The sequence below is a fragment of the Cherax quadricarinatus genome, chromosome 83 (genome assembly GCF_038502225.1).
Source record: "Cherax quadricarinatus isolate ZL_2023a chromosome 83, ASM3850222v1, whole genome shotgun sequence".
Taxonomy (NCBI): Eukaryota; Metazoa; Arthropoda; class Malacostraca; order Decapoda; family Parastacidae; genus Cherax; species Cherax quadricarinatus.
In genome coordinates, this window is record NC_091374.1 from 2,842,374 (window position 1) to 2,861,206 (window position 18,833).

The 18,833-nt window shown below is 37.0% G+C and overlaps 1 protein-coding gene across 16 annotated transcripts in view; it reads right to left on the reverse strand.

Moving 5' to 3' along the window:
- Window positions 1–18,381, reverse strand: part of rush (rush hour) — a 57,343-nt gene extending 38,962 nt beyond the window's left edge. For 7 of the 16 annotated variants that reach the window (XR_008409031.2, XR_011394320.1, XR_008409030.2 and 4 more), the window contains exons 1-4: window positions 18,224–18,381; window positions 7,917–8,119; window positions 4,795–4,858; window positions 2,423–2,548 (exon numbers count right to left, since the gene is read on the reverse strand). Coding sequence is in view for 13 of the 16 variants with exons in the window: in XM_053796136.2 (XP_053652111.2) it covers window positions 2,423–2,548; window positions 4,795–4,858; window positions 7,917–8,119; window positions 18,224–18,239 (409 nt within the window). In the remaining 3 variants the exon portion in view is untranslated. Of the gene's footprint in view, window positions 1–2,422; window positions 2,549–4,794; window positions 4,859–7,916; window positions 8,120–9,965; window positions 10,182–18,223 lie in introns of those variants that run through there. The other 9 variants (XM_053796146.2, XM_053796145.2, XM_053796143.2 and 6 more) reach the window with 2 other exon arrangements.
- Window positions 18,382–18,833: the final 452 nt, after the last annotated feature.

An 18,833-nucleotide genomic window follows, 5' to 3' on the forward strand; every position in this document is an offset into this window, starting at 1 on the left:
TACACTCCCTGCATGCCTGCTACACTCCCTGCATGCCTGCTACACTCCCTGCATGCTTGCTACAGCTCCTGCATGCCTGCTACACTCCCTCCATGCCTGCTACACTTCACACTTAAATTCCATGGTGTTTCTTGCTTTCTTTACCACAGGAACTTTACTAGCAAGTTTCTTTGGAGCCATGGTTACTTATGTTGCAGTTGCACTGCAAAAAACCCACAAAAAACATGGAAAACAAGTGAAATGTTTGGATGTATGAGCAGAAGCTTCCTCATGCACCGAGAGAGACAGCCAAACTAATGCACAAGCGGCCCCAGCTGGCGGACGGACGCGTCCGAAATGTCTAATCACTGAAATAACAGCTGATCACCGGGAGCCGAAAAGCCAGCCGATTACCAAGTTAGCCGATAACAAGAACGGCGGGTAACCGAGGGTCCAATGTGTATGCTTTTGCAATACTTCTTTAACTTTTCTAAAACTGAATTTTGAAACCCAATGGTTTTTTGAAATTTCATTCCAATTTTAACAATAGTAATGCACCATTAAAAATATAAAACTGCATTTTCAATACAACTACTGTGGTAAAATATGAAAAATGTAAACAACATCCCCTCGTGAAATCCCCTCTGCTAGCAGAACCACAGAGAAGAACTGCTAGCAGAACCACAAAGAAGAACTGCTAGCAGAACCACAGAGAAGCACTGCTAGTAGAACCACAGAGAAGCACTGCTAGTAGAACCACAGAGAAGCACTGCTAGTAGAACCACAGAGAAGCACTGCTAGTAGAACCACAGAGAAGCACTGCTAGTAGAACCACAGAGAAGCACTGCTAGTAGAACCACAGAGAAGAACTGCTAGTAGAACCACAGAGAACTGCTAGTAGAACCACAGAGAAGCACTGCTAGCAGAACCACAGAGAACTGCTAGTAGAACCACAGAGAAGCACTGCTAGTAGAACCACAGAGAACTGCTAGTAGAACCACAGAGAAGCACTGCTAGCAGAACCACAGAGAACTGCTAGTAGAACCACAGAGAAGCACTGCTAGCAGAACCACAGAGAAGAACTGCTAGCAGAACCACAGAGAAGCACTGCTAGTAGAACCACAGAGAAGCACTGCTAGTAGAACCACAGAGAAGCACTGCTAGTAGAACCACAGAGAAGCACTGCTAGTAGAACCACAGAGAAGCACTGCTAGTAGAACCACAGAGAAGCACTGCTAGTAGAACCACAGAGAAGAACTGCTAGTAGAACCACAGAGAACTGCTAGTAGAACCACAGAGAAGCACTGCTAGCAGAACCACAGAGAACTGCTAGTAGAACCACAGAGAAGCACTGCTAGTAGAACCACAGAGAACTGCTAGTAGAACCACAGAGAAGCACTGCTAGCAGAACCACAGAGAACTGCTAGTAGAACCACAGAGAAGCACTGCTAGTAGAACCACAGAGAAGAACTGCTAGCAGAACCACAGAGAAGCACTGCTAGTAGAACCACAGAGAAGAACTGCTAGTAGAACCACAGAGAAGCACTGCTAGCAGAACCACAGAGAAGAACTGCTAGTAGAACCACAGAGAAGAACTGCTAGTAGAACCACAGAGAAGCACTGCTAGCAGAACCACAGAGAAGCACTGCTAGCAGAACCACAGAGAAGCACTGCTAGCAGAACCACAGAGAAGAACTGCTAGTAGAACCACAGAGAAGCACTGCTAGCAGAACCACAGAGAAGCACTGCTAGTAGAACCACAGAGAAGAACTGCTAGCAGAACCACAGAGAAGCATTGCTAGCAGAATCACAGAGAAGCACTGCTAGCAGAACTACAGAGAAGCACTGCTAGCAGAACCACAGAGAAGCACTGCTAGCAGAACCACAGAGAAGAACTGCTAGTAGAACCACAGAGAAGCACTGCTAGCAGAACCACAGAGAAGCACTGCTAGTAGAACCACAGAGAAGAACTGCTAGCAGAACCACAGAGAAGCATTGCTAGCAGAATCACAGAGAAGCACTGCTAGCAGAACCACAGAGAAGCACTGCTAGCAGAACCACAGAGAAGCACTGCTAGCAGAACCACAGAGAAGAACTGCTAGTAGAACCACAGAGAAGCACTGCTAGCAGAACCACAGAGAAGCACTGCTAGTAGAACCACAGAGAAGAACTGCTAGCAGAACCACAGAGAAGCATTGCTAGCAGAATCACAGAGAAGCACTGCTAGCAGAACTACAGAGAAGCACTGCTAGCAGAACTACAGAGAAGCACTGCTAGCAGAACTACAGAGAAGCACTGCTAGCAGAACCACAGAGAAGCACTGCTAGCAGAACCACAGAGAAGCACTGCTAGCAGAACTACAGAGAAGCACTGCTAGCAGAACCACAGAGAAGCACTGCTAGCAGAACCACAGATTAGCACAACCATTACATCAGATACTAACTCTTGCGTAGTAGGTCAGTGACACACTTGTTAATATGTGCCATCCACTCTGCTTTCTCCGTGGCTGTGGCAGCATACACCGCAAATGATTTAATTGGCGTCTTTATCAACCATCCGTTCCGAAAGGCTGTTAAGAGAATTCACATAACACATGATTTGGGAATATTATACATAAGCACTAAAAAATAATAATTAATAAAATTCTCATTAATAATGAAAGAATGATACACCTAAGCTAAGAATTTTATCTACTAAAAGTCACTATTTCATAGCCAAATATAAAAAGGCTTCCTTAATAAAAATTCTTAAGAAAATATTACTCAGTTCATATAAGGAATTGTTTTACAATTTTTTTTCAGTCTTCGGCTGATTAATAAAGTGTAATGTGCTTAATTCTCAAACTGTTTTAGCTTGTCAGTTGTATATCATGAGGACACAAGCAAAAACTTAAGACATAAATAGTCATTATAACTATAACCATGATTTTTAAAGGGGTGGACCAGTAAGCCAGTGGAAGGCCTCAGTTTGATGACCAAAAGCTCCAGCTGTAGGTCGTCATATGACCCAGACCTGCTTCAGGAAACACTTGTCCTGTTTCCTGACAAACCTTACCTACCTACTTAAGACATATTAATACGGAAACTTTCTGATCTGGGACCTTGTCTGAAATGCTCTGCATAACTATGGACTTTCTGCACACACAACTAAATGTCACCCATCTTTGTACAAACATTATATCATGATGAATAAAATTATCATCATCATACATAGGGAAGAAATGCAGGCACAGTAAACCTTAGATTTAATGAATGTGGGAAATGCTGGACAAAATTCTCTGGGTCAAAGGATTCAGAAACAACAGTCAAGTCCCTTGGTTACAGATCACAGCAAAAAATCTCATCATTCTCCACCACAATCACCATTACAGGCCACCTGCTCTCCCCTATTGGTCAGTTAAAGGTTTACGCAGGTAAGCCATGAGACATGCAAGTCAGGGTGGTGAGGTGAGTTGCAGTGAGGTTGTACACAGGTCACCTGACAGTCTTGTCTACCACCTCACTCCAGATCCTCACCTAACCTCTACACTGCTCCTTTACTCACATGTCCCTTGGATCATGTATATACAGTACCTATGTTTCTATCTCATGTATAGCTGGAGTGAACAAGGTCCCAATTGGGATTGAAACGTCCTGAAGTTCCTAAATGTTTCCTAGCATCTCTCTATTCTGAACCTGTTAATATTAAAGTATATACCAGTTTCAACCATAATATAATAAATTCTGACATTTTTGCTTATGTAGCTTATGAAACAAGCATAAATGATGATTATTACTGTTACTGTTTCAAGGTGCTATCAAATTTCCTTGGCAGAAAAAACTAAAGCTGTCTCCCTTAAAGTACTCTCTTTGGAAGGCTATACACTGATCCCAGTGCCTCTGCCACTTCTTGAAACATTTCTGGAATTCTTCTTTTCTAATGATGTCTAGTGCGGTCTGCAATTCTGCCTTTATCTCCTCATTGTCATTAAAGTGCTGCCCCTTGAGTGCCATTTTTAGTTTTGGGATGAGAAAGAAGTCACAGAAGCTAGACTAGAAGTCATGGGTAGACTGTCATGTTGTTCTTGGCCAGAAAACTAATCTTTCTGATCTTGAGACAGCAAGAGGCCACAAATTTCATTAGCCACTCACCTCATACTCAAATTTTCAGTGAAAACACTTTGACACAACCCATAAGAAACTTCCATAGCACTTACAATGTCCTGGATGCCCTTCTTAACTTTTTCAATGTTGGTGTCTGTTTTTTGACACTTATGGATGGCCAGAGTGCTCATCATCCTCTACCTATGTTTGTCCTGCTTTGAATCAAGAAAACCATTCAAAACATTGTGCCCAACTTATTGCTTCATCACCAAATGCTTGCTAAAGCATTCTGCGAGTTCCACTAGCCGTTTTCCTGAGCTTGAAAAAGAATTTCACACACACACATTCAAAGATTATGCAAAAATTACAAGATACTAACACAATAAGAAATGCCAACGGAATGATCAACCACACTACTTCACAAAGGTGTACTGCTCAGTGTGTTCTGTGCTGCCACCATAGTTTACCAAGGAACCATGCAAAAATTTGAGTCCGGGAACTTTTTGATAGCACCTTGTATATTCATCGAGAAACATTTAGCCAATAGGATACACAAAGTGCCTGAGAATGCGACATAATCAGAAATGATCCAAAGGTAGCTCCAATTTCTTGAATCAAGAGCCCTTCACTGGTATCAAGGCAACCCCTTACCTTAAGTCTATAATAAAATAATGCCTGGCAATATAAATCACCAGCAAAGATAAAATTAAGAAAAAGACTATACAGTACTTACGACCATCGTCTTCCAACGAAGAAAGTTGAACTTCCTCCAGAGGGATTATATGTTGCTTGTTGTACTGGAAAATAAATGTTCTTGGAACTAAGATACAAATCTTGGCAATTTTATCCCTAGCCATTATAAACGTTCCTTCATTTAAACCAAAGTATTTCCAATCATACTCCATTATTATTTTACATTTCCCATGCACAAACTATTACCCAGATATTCTACACTTATATGCTAAGAGTACAGTGGACCCCCGCTTAACGATCACCTCCCAATGCGACCAATTATATAAGTGTATTTATGTAAGTGCGTTTGTACGTGTATGTTTGGGGGTCTGAAATGGACTAATCTACTTCACAATATTCCTTATGGGAACACATTCAGTCAGTACTGGCACCTGAACATACTTCTGGAATGAAAAAATATCGTTAACCGGGGGTCCACTGTATTTTCTAAAAACTTTTATATTAAAATGACATTTACACAGTGCTACGGCTATCAGAGTTAACAGAACATGATTACAGTATAATACATTACAAAGTAGAGCAAAGAAACTTATACATCTTGGAAAACAAATATGAATCATAACAGCTGAAAGTAGCAAAACAAATACTAAAATTCATTTGTGAAAACCCAGATAAGACAATGATTTGAAAAATATATATACTTTTTATTTTTTTTTTTTGCACTTGTATTTACTGTATAAGAGAAACCATAAATTAAGTTTCTTTCCAGGACCACAATGGAAATAAATCACTTTGTCTGATTTTTCTGGGTTATCCCAGGTTTCTACACATATGCTGCTATGTATGATAATCTATGTAATTGTATTTGTGTATACCTGAATAAACTTACTAACCCTTTTGGTGTCGGTCCTATTGTACTACGGCTTTGAAGCCGACGTTTGTTCCGAGGTACTATGCCATGAGCTCAGCTCGTTCAGATAAGCCATGAGTGATAAATTTGGGTCTACATGAGAGAATGGGTCTATGCAGTAAGTGTGCACCATATAAAAAAAAATTCCTGCAGCAAGCAGTGCATGAGAAAAAAATGAGACTGTTTTTGGTGTAAAACAGTATCTTTGTGGTGTATCTTTGTATGGTTTTAATGGTTGTATTCTCAGTTTCTTGGTCTCATTTGACAGAATGGATGATATATTACAGAAATAGGGATGATTTTGATTGGTTTCTGGATTGAGAGTAGCTTGAAATTGAGCTCAAAGTAGCGGAAATGTTCGATTCTTGCCGATATTCTAGAGTACACAAATAACATCACTAGTCCAATACTTGTCCAACCGGCCAGTCTAATACACATTTAACCCTTTGAGGGTCGACAGGCCCTCTCCGAGACTCGTTCTCAGGGTCGGCCAAATTAAAAAAAAAAAAATAATTTTCTTTTATGAAAAGATAATCTTTTCCCAATCACAATGACACCAAAAGTTTGAAATTTGATGGAAAACTTACGGAATTATGTTCTCGCGAAGTTAGCGGTCTCGGCGATGTTTACGCATCGGCGATCTTGCCCACTTTGAGCCCCATTTTCGGCCAATTCCACTGTACTAGTCGACAAAAAACATGAATATTTCGCTAGAACTCCATTTTTTCTATCGAATGAGTGCAAGAAACCACCCATTTACCAATTTCAACTATCCAGTACAGTGGTCAGAATTTAGCAATTTTGCCAATTTCACACAAATTTCAAAAAATGCCAATTTCCGAATAGGGTCCAGAATAAACAAGAAAGACATTCCTGGCACTAAAATGACATTTCCTCTGTTCATTAGTCACGTCTCAAGGCCCCTCTTACATTCTTTTGCTTTCCACTTTGAATTTTTATTCTCACAAAAAATAGAAGATTTACTGTTATGCAGACTACTGCATTAGTGTAAAAAATGTTATAAATAATATTGGCGTACTTGCAAAAGAATATTAGACTCACCAGTTGACGTGTATTGGACGCTTGGCATGATTTGTTTACTTTTGAACTTTGGTAAAAATCGAACATTTCTGCTACTTTGAGCTCAATTTCAAGGTACTTTTCATTGTAAAACCAGTCAAAATCATCTCAATTTCTGTAATATGTCTTCCATTCTATAAAATGAGACGAAGAAAACAAGAATACAACAATAAATACCATACGAAAATACAGTGCAAAGTCGCTGTTTTATTCCCAAAAAAACGGTCAAATTTTTTTTTTTCTCATCACTGTGTGCTGCAGGATTTTTTTTATACTGTGTACACTGACCACATAGACCCATTCTTTCATATGTAGGCCTACCAGCTTTCTCCCACTAGTTTTGAAGGCGCTAGAATTTAGGCGTGCTAGTACGTTAAAAACCCTGGGTCGTAAGCCGTACTAGTACGGCTGAAACCCTCAAAGGGTTAAGAATGCATTCACATTATTTATACAATTATTATAATAATGCAATAGTCTGCATAACAGTAAATCTCTTATTTTTTGTGAGAATAAAAATTCAAAATGGAAAGCAAGCATAATGTAAGAGAGGCCTGGAGAGGTGACTAAGGAACAGAGGAAATGTATTTTTAGTACCAAGAATGTTTACATTGTTTATTCTGAACCCTATTTTTAAATTGGCATCTATTTAATTTTGTATGAAACTGACCAAATTACCTATTTCTGATTACTTTACTGGGTAGTTGAAATACATAAATGAGTGGTTTCTTGTACTCAATCGACAGAATAGAAGGAATACTAGTGAAACAGCTATGAGTCTGCTCGGCTCGAACTGTGGAACTGGCCAAAAATAGGGCTCAAAGTGGGCAAAAATCGGTGTGTAAATATCGCCAAGCTTGCTAACTTTGTGAAAGTGTAATTCTGTAAGTTTTCCCACCAAATTTTGTACTTTTGGTTTCATTACCTTCAGAAAAAGATTCTCTATCATTTCATAATTTTTTTTTTTAAATTCTTTGACCCTGAGAGTAAGTTCGAGATCAGGAGTCTAGACCCAGAAAGGGTTAAGTGTTTAGCCACATATGGCACACCCAAAAAAAGAAAATTACTGTGAGGTATATCACACCTCTGGTTTAACATACTTCACAGTATATCAAACTGTATTATGTATAGAATTACAAGACTATGTTAGAGAAATAATTAAAAATACGACTTACCTTCTTTTTATTGAGTACAATATTGCCATATACCAAAATATCGTTAAACAGGAAAAACTGCCGCGGTTTAGGCTTCTTTCGGCACATCTTGGTAAGCACGCCCTCTCCCACTAAGACACGTCCTGGTTCATTGAGTGATTGCCCTGAGGTCCCAAAACAGGACTCCACCATGGCAATGCGCCGGGCATTTGCTTCGCTGTTCACTGTAATATTTAAACAAGTTGCGATTATGGCAAATACATTACAAAACATAAGTTTTTATTACTTTAATAAAACAGAAATAGAAATATAGTATTGCATTATAATTTAAGATACCCAAATGGAAACAAAAGGTGAAGGTCAATTCCTAGGCTTATAATGTACAGTGGAACCTCAAATATCGAACTTTCTTCGGTCCAGAAGGCTGTTCGAGTGCCTTTACCGAATGAATTTATTCCCATCAGGAATAATGTAAATTAGATTAGTCCATTTCAGACCCTCAAAAATACACTAATAAAAGCACTTACAAAAATACATTTACATAATTGGTTGAGTTGGGAGCAGTTCGATTTTTGAGGTTCCACTGTACTTGGACAGCAATTTAAAAACATAATACACCTACCATCCGACTTACGACCGAGTTCGGTTCCGAGAAACCGGTTGTAAGTCGAAATGGTCGTAAGTCGAACTTTACTACTGAATATCAACAAAACATTTTTGTAATGACTTTATTTTATTGTTTTATTTTGGTATTTCATGTTTTACTTTACTTTTTATGTTGTTAGTACTGTGTTTTATACTGTAAGGTTTAGGATAAACACTGTGTACAACATAGTTGTTTATTTCCCAGAAATTTGGCATAAAAAACACGGTCGTAATTCGAGTGGTCGTAAGTCGAGCAGGTCATAAGTCGGATGGTAGGTGTACATACTTGTATCCAACACATTTCAATGAAATTATCCAAAACTGCAGCTACAGCATAATTTCCAAAATTCTTTAATCCTATATACCACACATACAAAAACCATCCATTTTTGCATGCATCACAATGAATCAATTTATACATGATATAAACAGCAACCAAAATTTTACATTAGATGACTTACGAAATTGTAATGACACGATTGCAAACAAACCATACCACGGGCGGGGATAGAACCCGCGATCAGAGAGTCTCAAAACTCCAGACCGTCGCGTTAGCCACTAGACCAGCTAGCCACAATAAGATTCATCCAACTAGGTATATTTCTACACCATAGGAAGGTTAGCAATAGGCACCACTGTGACCACAAATGTAATTTTTTACAGACTCTCTGATCGCGGGTTCTAGCCCTGCCCGTGGTATGGTTTTTTTTACATTAGATGCTTTAGGCCAGGTTACGCTAGAATACCCTAACCTAAATCAATTTATATTTCAAGTTAACAAATCAGTATTGAAGTAACAAACAGGCAGCTTAATTCTAGCAGCACAAGACACACTGTTGCTACTTAAGCACTGGAGGATAGGGTGCCACACAACACTGTTCACCCTATACTTTTAATAATAATAATAATAATAATAATAATAATAATAATAATAATAATAATAATAATAATCTTTCTAGAAGTACATGATACAATTTATACAGACCTAGCTGACATTAATAGCATACTATATAGAAAGCCCCTGGTTATACAGTGCATTTCTGGTAACTTAGGTTAATCTTGTCCCCCACACCAGTCTGCTAACACCCAGGTACCTACTTGCTGCTAGGTGAACAGGGACAGCAGGTGTAAAGAAACATGCCCCAACGTTTCCACACGTACCAGGAATCAAACAACAGACACCCAATGTGTGAGCTGAGTGCTCTACCAACTGAGCTACGGGACACGTGGAAGACTTGCCCATATTTCTCACCCCACCCAGAACTGACCCTAGTGTCCTTTCCATCATGAAACAAATACCCTAAAACTAAGCTACTAGGATTAATTTAGTTGCAAATGTTGCAAGTATTTTACAGTTACTGTATTTAAATATTTATCATTCTAGGTAACAATTCTGAGAACATTTACACACAAGATATAACTTACTGGTTCACTCTTGGTAGTCAAAGCAGAATATGTAAAATAATAAAATTGAACCCAATGCCTGCTCCCACACTCGATTCACACTCCTATAGGATACCGCTCCCTTTTTCCCAATATACGCAGTTTGCTTAGTTTTATCCTGTAATTGACTGTATGAGATGTAGTGTTGTGGCCAGTCAGCCTGCCAGTCCACAGTTGCTGAAACAATGCAGTAACACCCCCTTGTCCCTCTCCAGCCAGATGCCAGCTTTCATAGTTACTAACATATTTATTTAATCATTTAACATGAAAATCTAGCACAGACAGACACTATATCACCAAGTGGCAAAATGTGTGATGATACTAAGCTATGTAAAGTATCATTTACTAATAAAATATTAATTAGCAATATTAAATAAAAATACAATTCCCCAAAGATAAACAGAACACTTGACACAGGATGGCACTTCTAAAGTTGCCAAACAGCTACAAAACACTTAATGAAAACCTCAATATAAACCATGTCATTAAATTATCAAAACAAATGTTTATAAAAAGCTAGTGTTTCTATCTTTAAAGCTAATGAAGCCTCAGAAAAAGGAATAAAGGTAATGGTGGATCATGTGGCAGCAGGTTACCTCCCACTCCTTTGATAAGGCACCAGTGACTCACACAAGTAAGGCTGACAAACAAGAAAGCAAGTAAAGAGGGAATAATTTACTTTCTGCCTTCATTCAGGGTGGCAGGACAGTGCCTGTGGCACCCCACTGGGTAATTGTATACAGTGAGGGAAGTGGCATTTATCCCTTTTACCAGTCCCTTCAAGAGGAGTCTCCATGGCAGTAAAGAGCTCTTTGATCCAAGGAGTGGGAGCTATTCTCTTTCCTTGGATCATTCCCCAGATGCTGCATTACCCCTACAGGATAATGATGATAAAAATAATGATACTAATAACTAATAATAAAAATAATGATAATAATAATGATAATACTGTAATAATAATCCACCAAAGATTTAATGAGAATTATTTTTATGAGTATTATCAATACAATACGTATTAGATATATACACCAGGAGAGGTTATTAGATCCACTGAGATGAACCTACAAATCATCAACACAAACCATTATCAATTCAGTTTTATTATTAGTTATGGTAAATGTACATCAAGCAACAACGTATCAGAGATTTATAATCACCATCATTAACGTCTTCGTATACACACGCATGTATAAAATGTTTATAATGTTCAAAAAAGTTGTAATATGTATGGATTAAGCTTGCCAGAAATGCTCTACATAACCAGGGGCTTCCCTAGTCTACCATTAAATGTTATACAATTTTGTATCATGTGGAAATAAAGCATTTATTTATTTATATGATTATCTTTACATAAATAAACCTAAGTCCCATCCTGTCTGAGTCCCATCCTGTCTGAGTAAGTCCCATCCTGTCTGAGTAAGTCCCATAAGTCCCATCCTGTCTGAGTAAGTCCCATCCTGTCTGAGCAAGTCCCATCCTGTCTGAGTAAGTCCCATCCTGTCTGAGTAAGTCCCATCCTGTCTGAGCAAGTCCCATCCTGTCTGAGTAAGTCCCATCCTGTCTGAGTATGTCCCATCCTGTCTGTGTAAGTCCCATCCTGTCTGAGTAAGTCCCATCCTGTCTGAGTAAGTCCCATCCTGTCTGCCGAGTAAGTCCCATCCTGTCTGCCGAGTAAGTCCCATTCTGTCTGAGTAAGTCCCATCCTGTCTGAGTAAGTCCCATCCTGTCTGAGTAAGTCCCATCCTGTCTGAGTAAGTCCCATCCTGTCTGAGTAAGTCCCATCCTGTCTGAGTAAGTCCCATCCCATTTTAAAGTATATTACATATTTTTAAAAAATCCCACAAAAATTCCATTATATTCAAAAATAATTTTGAATATTTCATGTATTTTTTCAAAATACTTGAATCATTGAAAAAATCGGAAAAATACGCTAAAATGACGTTTCACTGCATATTTCGACGATTTGGAGCATTTAGAACACTTTTTAGAGAAAGTTAATTTTTCACTAAATATTCATGTGTTTTCAAACTTTTTAATCAGAATTACTGATGCAATTGAATTTTATGCTAAAAGTAAGTTAAATATGAAATTTTAGTGAAGTACTTTGTCAATACATACTTCAGGTGTGAAAATCCATGTATTTTAGCTAGAAAATAATGTTTTCTGAAAAGTGTTCTAAATGCTCCAAATCGTCGAAATATGCAGTGAAACATCATTTTAGCATATTTTTCCGATTTTTTTCAATGATTCAAGTATTTTTAAAAAAATACATGAAATATTCAAAATTATTTTTGAATATAATGGAATTTTTGTGAGATTTTTTAAAAGTATGTAATATACTTTAAAATGTTGAAAAATGTTCGAAAATATTTTTTGGAAAATTTCGACGATTCGAGGCTGTTTCAAGCATTTCTTGAAAAACTTTTTTTTTTTTTTTAGTTAAAATATGTTTTAACAATATACTTCACAAAAATATATTTTAGCTTACTTTTAGCATAAAATTCAATTGTAGCAGTGAATCTGATGAAAAAGTGTGAAAACCCATGTATTTTAGCTAAAAAATAAGGGTTGTCAGAAAAACGTTCTAAATGAACTAAATCGTCAAGAAATGCTTGGAAAAGCCTCGAATCGTCGAAATATGCCAAAAAATATCATTTTCGAGCATTTTTCAACATTTTAAAGTATATTACATATTTTTCAAAAAGCCCATAAAATTTCAATGAAATTCAGAAATAATTTTGAATATTTCATATATTTTAAAAAAATACCTGAAGCATTGAAAAAATCGTAAAAATGTGCAAAAATTATGTTTTACTGCATATTTCAACGATTTGGAGCATTTAGAACACTTTTCAGAAAACATTATTTTCTAGCTAAAATACATGGATTTTCACACCTGAAGTATGTATTGACAAAGTACTTCACTAAAATTTCATATTTAACTTACTTTTAGCATAAAATTCAATTGCATCAGTAATTCTGATTAAAAAGTTTGAAAACACATGAATATTTAGTGAAAAATGAACTTTCTCTAAAGTGTTCTAAATGCTCCAAATCGTCGAAATATGCAGTGAAACATCATTTTAGCATATTTTTCCGATTTTTTCCAATGATTCAAGTATTTTGAAATAAATACATGAAATATTCAAAATTATTTTTGAATATAGTGAATTTTTTGTGGGATTTTTTAAAAATATGTAATATACTGTACAGTGGACCCCCGGTTAACGATATTTTTTCTCTCCAGAAGTATGTTCAGGTGCCAGTACTGACCGAATTTGTTCCCCTAAGGAATATTGTGAAGGAAATTAGGCCATTTCAGACCCCCAAACATTCACGTACAAACGCACTTACATAAATACACTTACATAATTGGTCGCATTCGGAGGTGATCGTTATGCGGGGGTCCACTGTACTTTAAAATGTTGAAAAATGTTCGAAAATAATGTTATGTTCGAAATGATGTTAACAGGGACTAATATGGAATTAATCAAAGGTAATTCCTGTTAAGTCTACTAAGTATGTACTGTATCTCAGAAAATGTAAAATTTATAAAAAGTAATCACCATTAAAATTTCTTTGGAAACTTTAATGTGGGATCCCTAAACTCTTAGAAGTTATATAACAATGGAAATAAATCACTGACTTTTTTTGGGGTTATGCACCTAGAAATGGGATGCAATCAGGTGAGATTCAGGGAAGGGGAGCACAGGTCCAACTCCTTGGATCAAGAGCCCTTCACCAACATCAAGGAACTTCCTTTGAAGGGGTGGCATTAATATGACTGGTTTTGAGGGATCTACCCTAGGAGCCTGGTCTGAAGTTGACTTTCTTGCTAAATGCTTGGTCAGCCAAGCTACTGCTGCTCATAGCAATCATAACCTTGCTGGGCAAGCACTCTGAGCAGGCAGGGCTGAGTGGAACACTCAGTGAAGGAGTATGAAAATCTGTTGGCACATATTTTATATGGAAAAGGACTAAACTCATAGGGGGTCACAAAATAATTAGGGAATGGAAGGTAAGTAGGTATAATACAGGAGTGGATGGGCAGCTCTGATTTCCTATACATATATAACGGCCTTTACCTGCATCAAGACAATCCCACCGAAGGGATGAGCAAAATGACTAGTTTTTAAAGCTGATGTTTTCATATTTCTGGCATGACAGGTATTGAATGAATGATGGTGAATGTGTTTTACTTCTTTGGCTCACCCTACCCTGGCAGAAAACAACCGTGTTAAAAAAAACAAAAACAAAGTGCTGTAAAATAGGCTGTGCATAAAATGAAAAAAAAATGTCCTAATGGTTTCTAACACATAAATGGAATATGGGCAATGAAAGCAAAATCAGGAAGTGAAACTTGTGCTGCTTGAAAGGCCATAATAATCATTAAATTTATTTTTCAAACAAACGAGTAAGGGTTACAATGTTAGACTAGCAGCTTGTGCTGTAATTCTATGCTCTTAAGTACAGTAAATGTCATGATTTATTTACTGTCAATTATGTAGGTATTACAGTCAGGTGCTGCAAAGTGGTCCAGTACTCTTATGGTGCATTCAGGTCCAAGGGAAGGCTTACATCTTCACTTAAATGAATAATCCCGAGGCTAATGAGGTGATTAACAGAGGACTAAGCACAGACTACGGGACCAACAGGGTACTCGTCCTCTGATGCTTGCTGGGTCCTAGCTTAATATGTACACTGCCCTGCCAAACACTGAAAGGGATGAAAGACCAGTCGACCAATTCAGTGGGGTCAGCACTGAACTTCCTGTTTGACTTCTATCCCTTCACCAAAGATGATTTTAACCACTTGATGGCTGCAGCTTCAAGGAAAGGCTCAACTTTTAGGAAAGTGGAAACAAAGAGTTAAGAGTCACCATGACCAGCATTCACACAGGGCAGCGTTTAGCTTGGTTTCTGTGTCACTACCACTACGATAAAGTCAAAGCCAGCTCAGCATGGCCACACTGATGCTTTAATCACTGCACAAGTATGTAAAGGACCTGCCATTGGGGGTTTCTAAACAGATTCGTCTAAATGAATGGAATATCAGTGGAAAAGCATTTAAGAACCACAATATTAAGTAAGCAAACTAAAAATAAAGGCTATGTCACAGGTAAATTTAAAAACAATAATGACAGTCTTACAATCATTCCAAAAATTCTTCTCTACATATACCTTTAAAATTTAAAAAGGAGGAGCTGAAAAAAATAGTTATTGCCATTTTTATTATTTTATATTACATTCTCTGTTATAGTAATTATAATAATGGGGAAACATTAGATCCACTAGAGGGATCATACAGGAACTGAGGAACGAGATGCAATAAGGTACGAGCCAAGAAAAAGGAGGGTACCTCCAATTCTCAGAATCAAGAGCCCTTTATTAGCATCATGGTACCCCACTTAAAGTCTCTCTCTACAGTACTGTCAACAATCACATGGCAACTTTGCAGTTATAACCAGGGCAATATATACAGTATACACAATGCGAGTGAATCACAGAAGAGGCAAGACCAGGGGCTGTGACTCGACCCCTGCAACCACAAATAGGTGAGTACTGATTCACTAGATATTTTTATTAGTGGAAACATTTTGCTCATGTAGGATTTTATAAATTATTACATTCATACATTTCTGGCGTTTACACACCATTTATACATTTTTACACACCGTTTTGCCCGTAATGCTTTGCATTTTAAGGGACTTTCTGCATGCACACCTAAATGTCATTAATCTCTGTACAAACATTGTATCATGCTGAAATAAAGTATCTTATCTTATACATTTTTTTACACACCATTCATAAAGATTTTTACACACCATTCATACTTTTTTTACACACCATTCATGCATTTTCACATATCATTCATACATTTTTTACACGCCGTTCAGACTTTTTTACACGCCGTTCATACAATTTTTTACACATAATTCATACATTTTTGGGGCATTTACATACTATTCCAGTTCCCTATTATTATTTTTTTTTTTTCAAAAAGTCGGCCGTCTCTCAACGAGGCAGGGCGACCCAAAAAAGAAAGAAAATCCCCAAAAAGAAAATACTTTCATCATCATTCAACATTCCCTATTATTATTCTGTGAAAATATTGTTAATCCATAAGGATATATACATAAGTGTTATGACTTAACAAAGAGATTCATACACTTCCCTGGACGATTTAATTCCATCAAGGTTCATATAAAGTGATGCCATTGAACTGTTAAAACAACAACCACATTTCTTCCTTACAATGTCTCAGAAACTGACATCACAACTGAAGAATAAAAACATCAGTCAGTGCAATTTGAATAAAACTGAAAGTTTCGCTAAGTTTTGAATATAGCATACAACTGCTCCTCGGCAGATTTCGCCCTTTATTCACAGAACTGAATATCAATTTGTACTTTTATAAGCAAACGAGGTATTTCATTAGAGTTTCAGAGACATTTACTTTTTGGCAGACTAACACTCTTCGCACCAATCAAGTTCATACCCCTCCCCCCTCTATAGATTTTCGTGGTGTCTACTCTATTTCTTGTTCATCTTGTTCTCTTTAATACTTTGGAGAAACTGGCCATTCTCTGACAGACTCAGGGAGCACAAAAGTAATGTTAGGCTTGCCGACACCAACAATGCTCTTTTCTGTCATGTTAAAGATCACAGTCATCCTACTGACTGGTCTTCTGCTAAAACTGTCTACTCTATGTCTAGCTTTCACAGTCACCGTCTGGTTGAATCCTCCCTCATACACAACTTTCCCTGTATGAATCTTAGTCATGGCTTTGTAGATGCCTTCCTCTCCCGTTACATTGTAAAATGCTCCAAACTTCAGAACACCCGTGACTTAACCCGATTCTTGTTTTTCCCCTTCTCCCTCTTCCCCTTTCCTCTTTCTCCTTTGGGTTTTCTTTCTTAATTATTCAGGTACAGATCCACATAAACAGTTACATAAATTATCATACATAGCAGCATATGAGTAGATTACCTGCCAGGATAACTCAAAAAAGTCAAGATGTGACTTATTTCCATTGGGGTCTTCAATTATAACAAAAAAGAAGTGCTAAACCCACAAGGATCATTAGGGGTCTTCACACAACTAGACTGAAAACAAATAAGTCACTTGACCCTAACAAGGTGTTTTCGAGTCGAGATAATTGTGTAAATGGCAAGAACATAACCCGACCTAAAATAACAATATAACTTCACTTATCCATTGGCAGTTAAGCCACTATGATTTTTTTGGGTTATCCTCGGTAATTTACACTATGATAATTGTACTTATAAGTTTATTTAGGTACAGGTACACATAGTTACACAAATTATCATATAGTAACATATAAAATTATCTAGAACCCCGCCAAAAAAAAAATCAAAAGTGAAGCTGTGCCTAAATATACATAGTTATGTTGTGCCTAAATATACATAGTTATGTTGTGCCTAAATATACATAGTTATGTTGTGCCTAAATATACATAGTTATGTTGTGCCTAAATATAGATAGTTATGTTGTGCCTAAATATACATAGTTATGTTGTGCCTAAATATACATAGTTATGTTGTGCCTAAATATACATAGTTATGTTGTGCCTAAATATACATAGTTATGTTGTGCCTAAATATACATAGTTATGTTGTGCCTAAATATACATAGTTATGTTGTGCCTAAATATACATAGTTATGTTGTGCCTAAATATACATAGTTATGTTGTGCCTAAATATACATAGTTATGTTGTGCCTAAATATACATAGTTATGCTGTGCCTAAATATACATAGTTATGTTGTGCCTAAATATGCATAGTTATGTTGTGCCTAAATATACATAGTTATGTTGTGCCTAAATATACATAGTTATGCTGTGCCTAAATATACATAGTTATGCTGTGCCTAAATATACATAGTTATGCTGTGCCTAAATATACATAGTTATGCTGTGCCTAAATATACTTATGCCAGCATACAATCTGCTGCTAGATTATACAATATACAACACATTCATACATTAACATGCTCACAATAGTGATAAAAAAAATACATTTAAGTTAGATGGTAACTTCAGTTTTCCTACCTCACTAAAATACTCTTATTTCTCCTCCCCAACGAGTTATACAAAGTAATAATTACTACGGCAGATGAAATGCTTCACTAATAACCCACTAGTGTATAAATTAGAGTAAATCCCGGGTGTATAATGCCGGAAATGTAGAAATAATAGTGAGCAGGAGATTCACTCACCCAGACGGTCCACCATTTTTGTTGTGGTCTCTTATTTATATTTTCTACATCACTTATTTTACTCTTTTTATCCCTATTTCATACACTTTTCTCATTTAAATAATCACAGTTATTATATAAGCATGTTTTTGCTACCATTTTTCTTAGGAATAATGGAGTTTGTGTATTTTTTGCGATGTTATTTAGGCTATTACTCATCCTGTTGTGATATAGTGGGTTGGTCACTTAGAATAATGAGTAATAATGGTTTTCCTCATCTAGGAGGGTATTTATGTCAATTGTGGTCTCTTGATTCGAGTAACTGGAGCTATATGTCCTTGAGTTGAACCTTGTTGCCTCCTATCCCCCAGGTGCTGTGTATGAACCCCTACGGTTTAAGCGCTTTCCAGTGGATCTAATGATGGGTAACTGTACTCATGGTTACTTATTTGACAGCTCTGAGTCCTTGTAAGATCCTCAACCTCCTTAAATTACCCTCATTTATTGTATGAAAGTTGTGGTGACCTTCGATCTACTTATCACTTCCTTATGATAAACATTTACTTATGTTACATAGGAATATTAAGTAATATTTGGTCTCAGTTCACTAAAATTCCTCACTTAGGAGAGA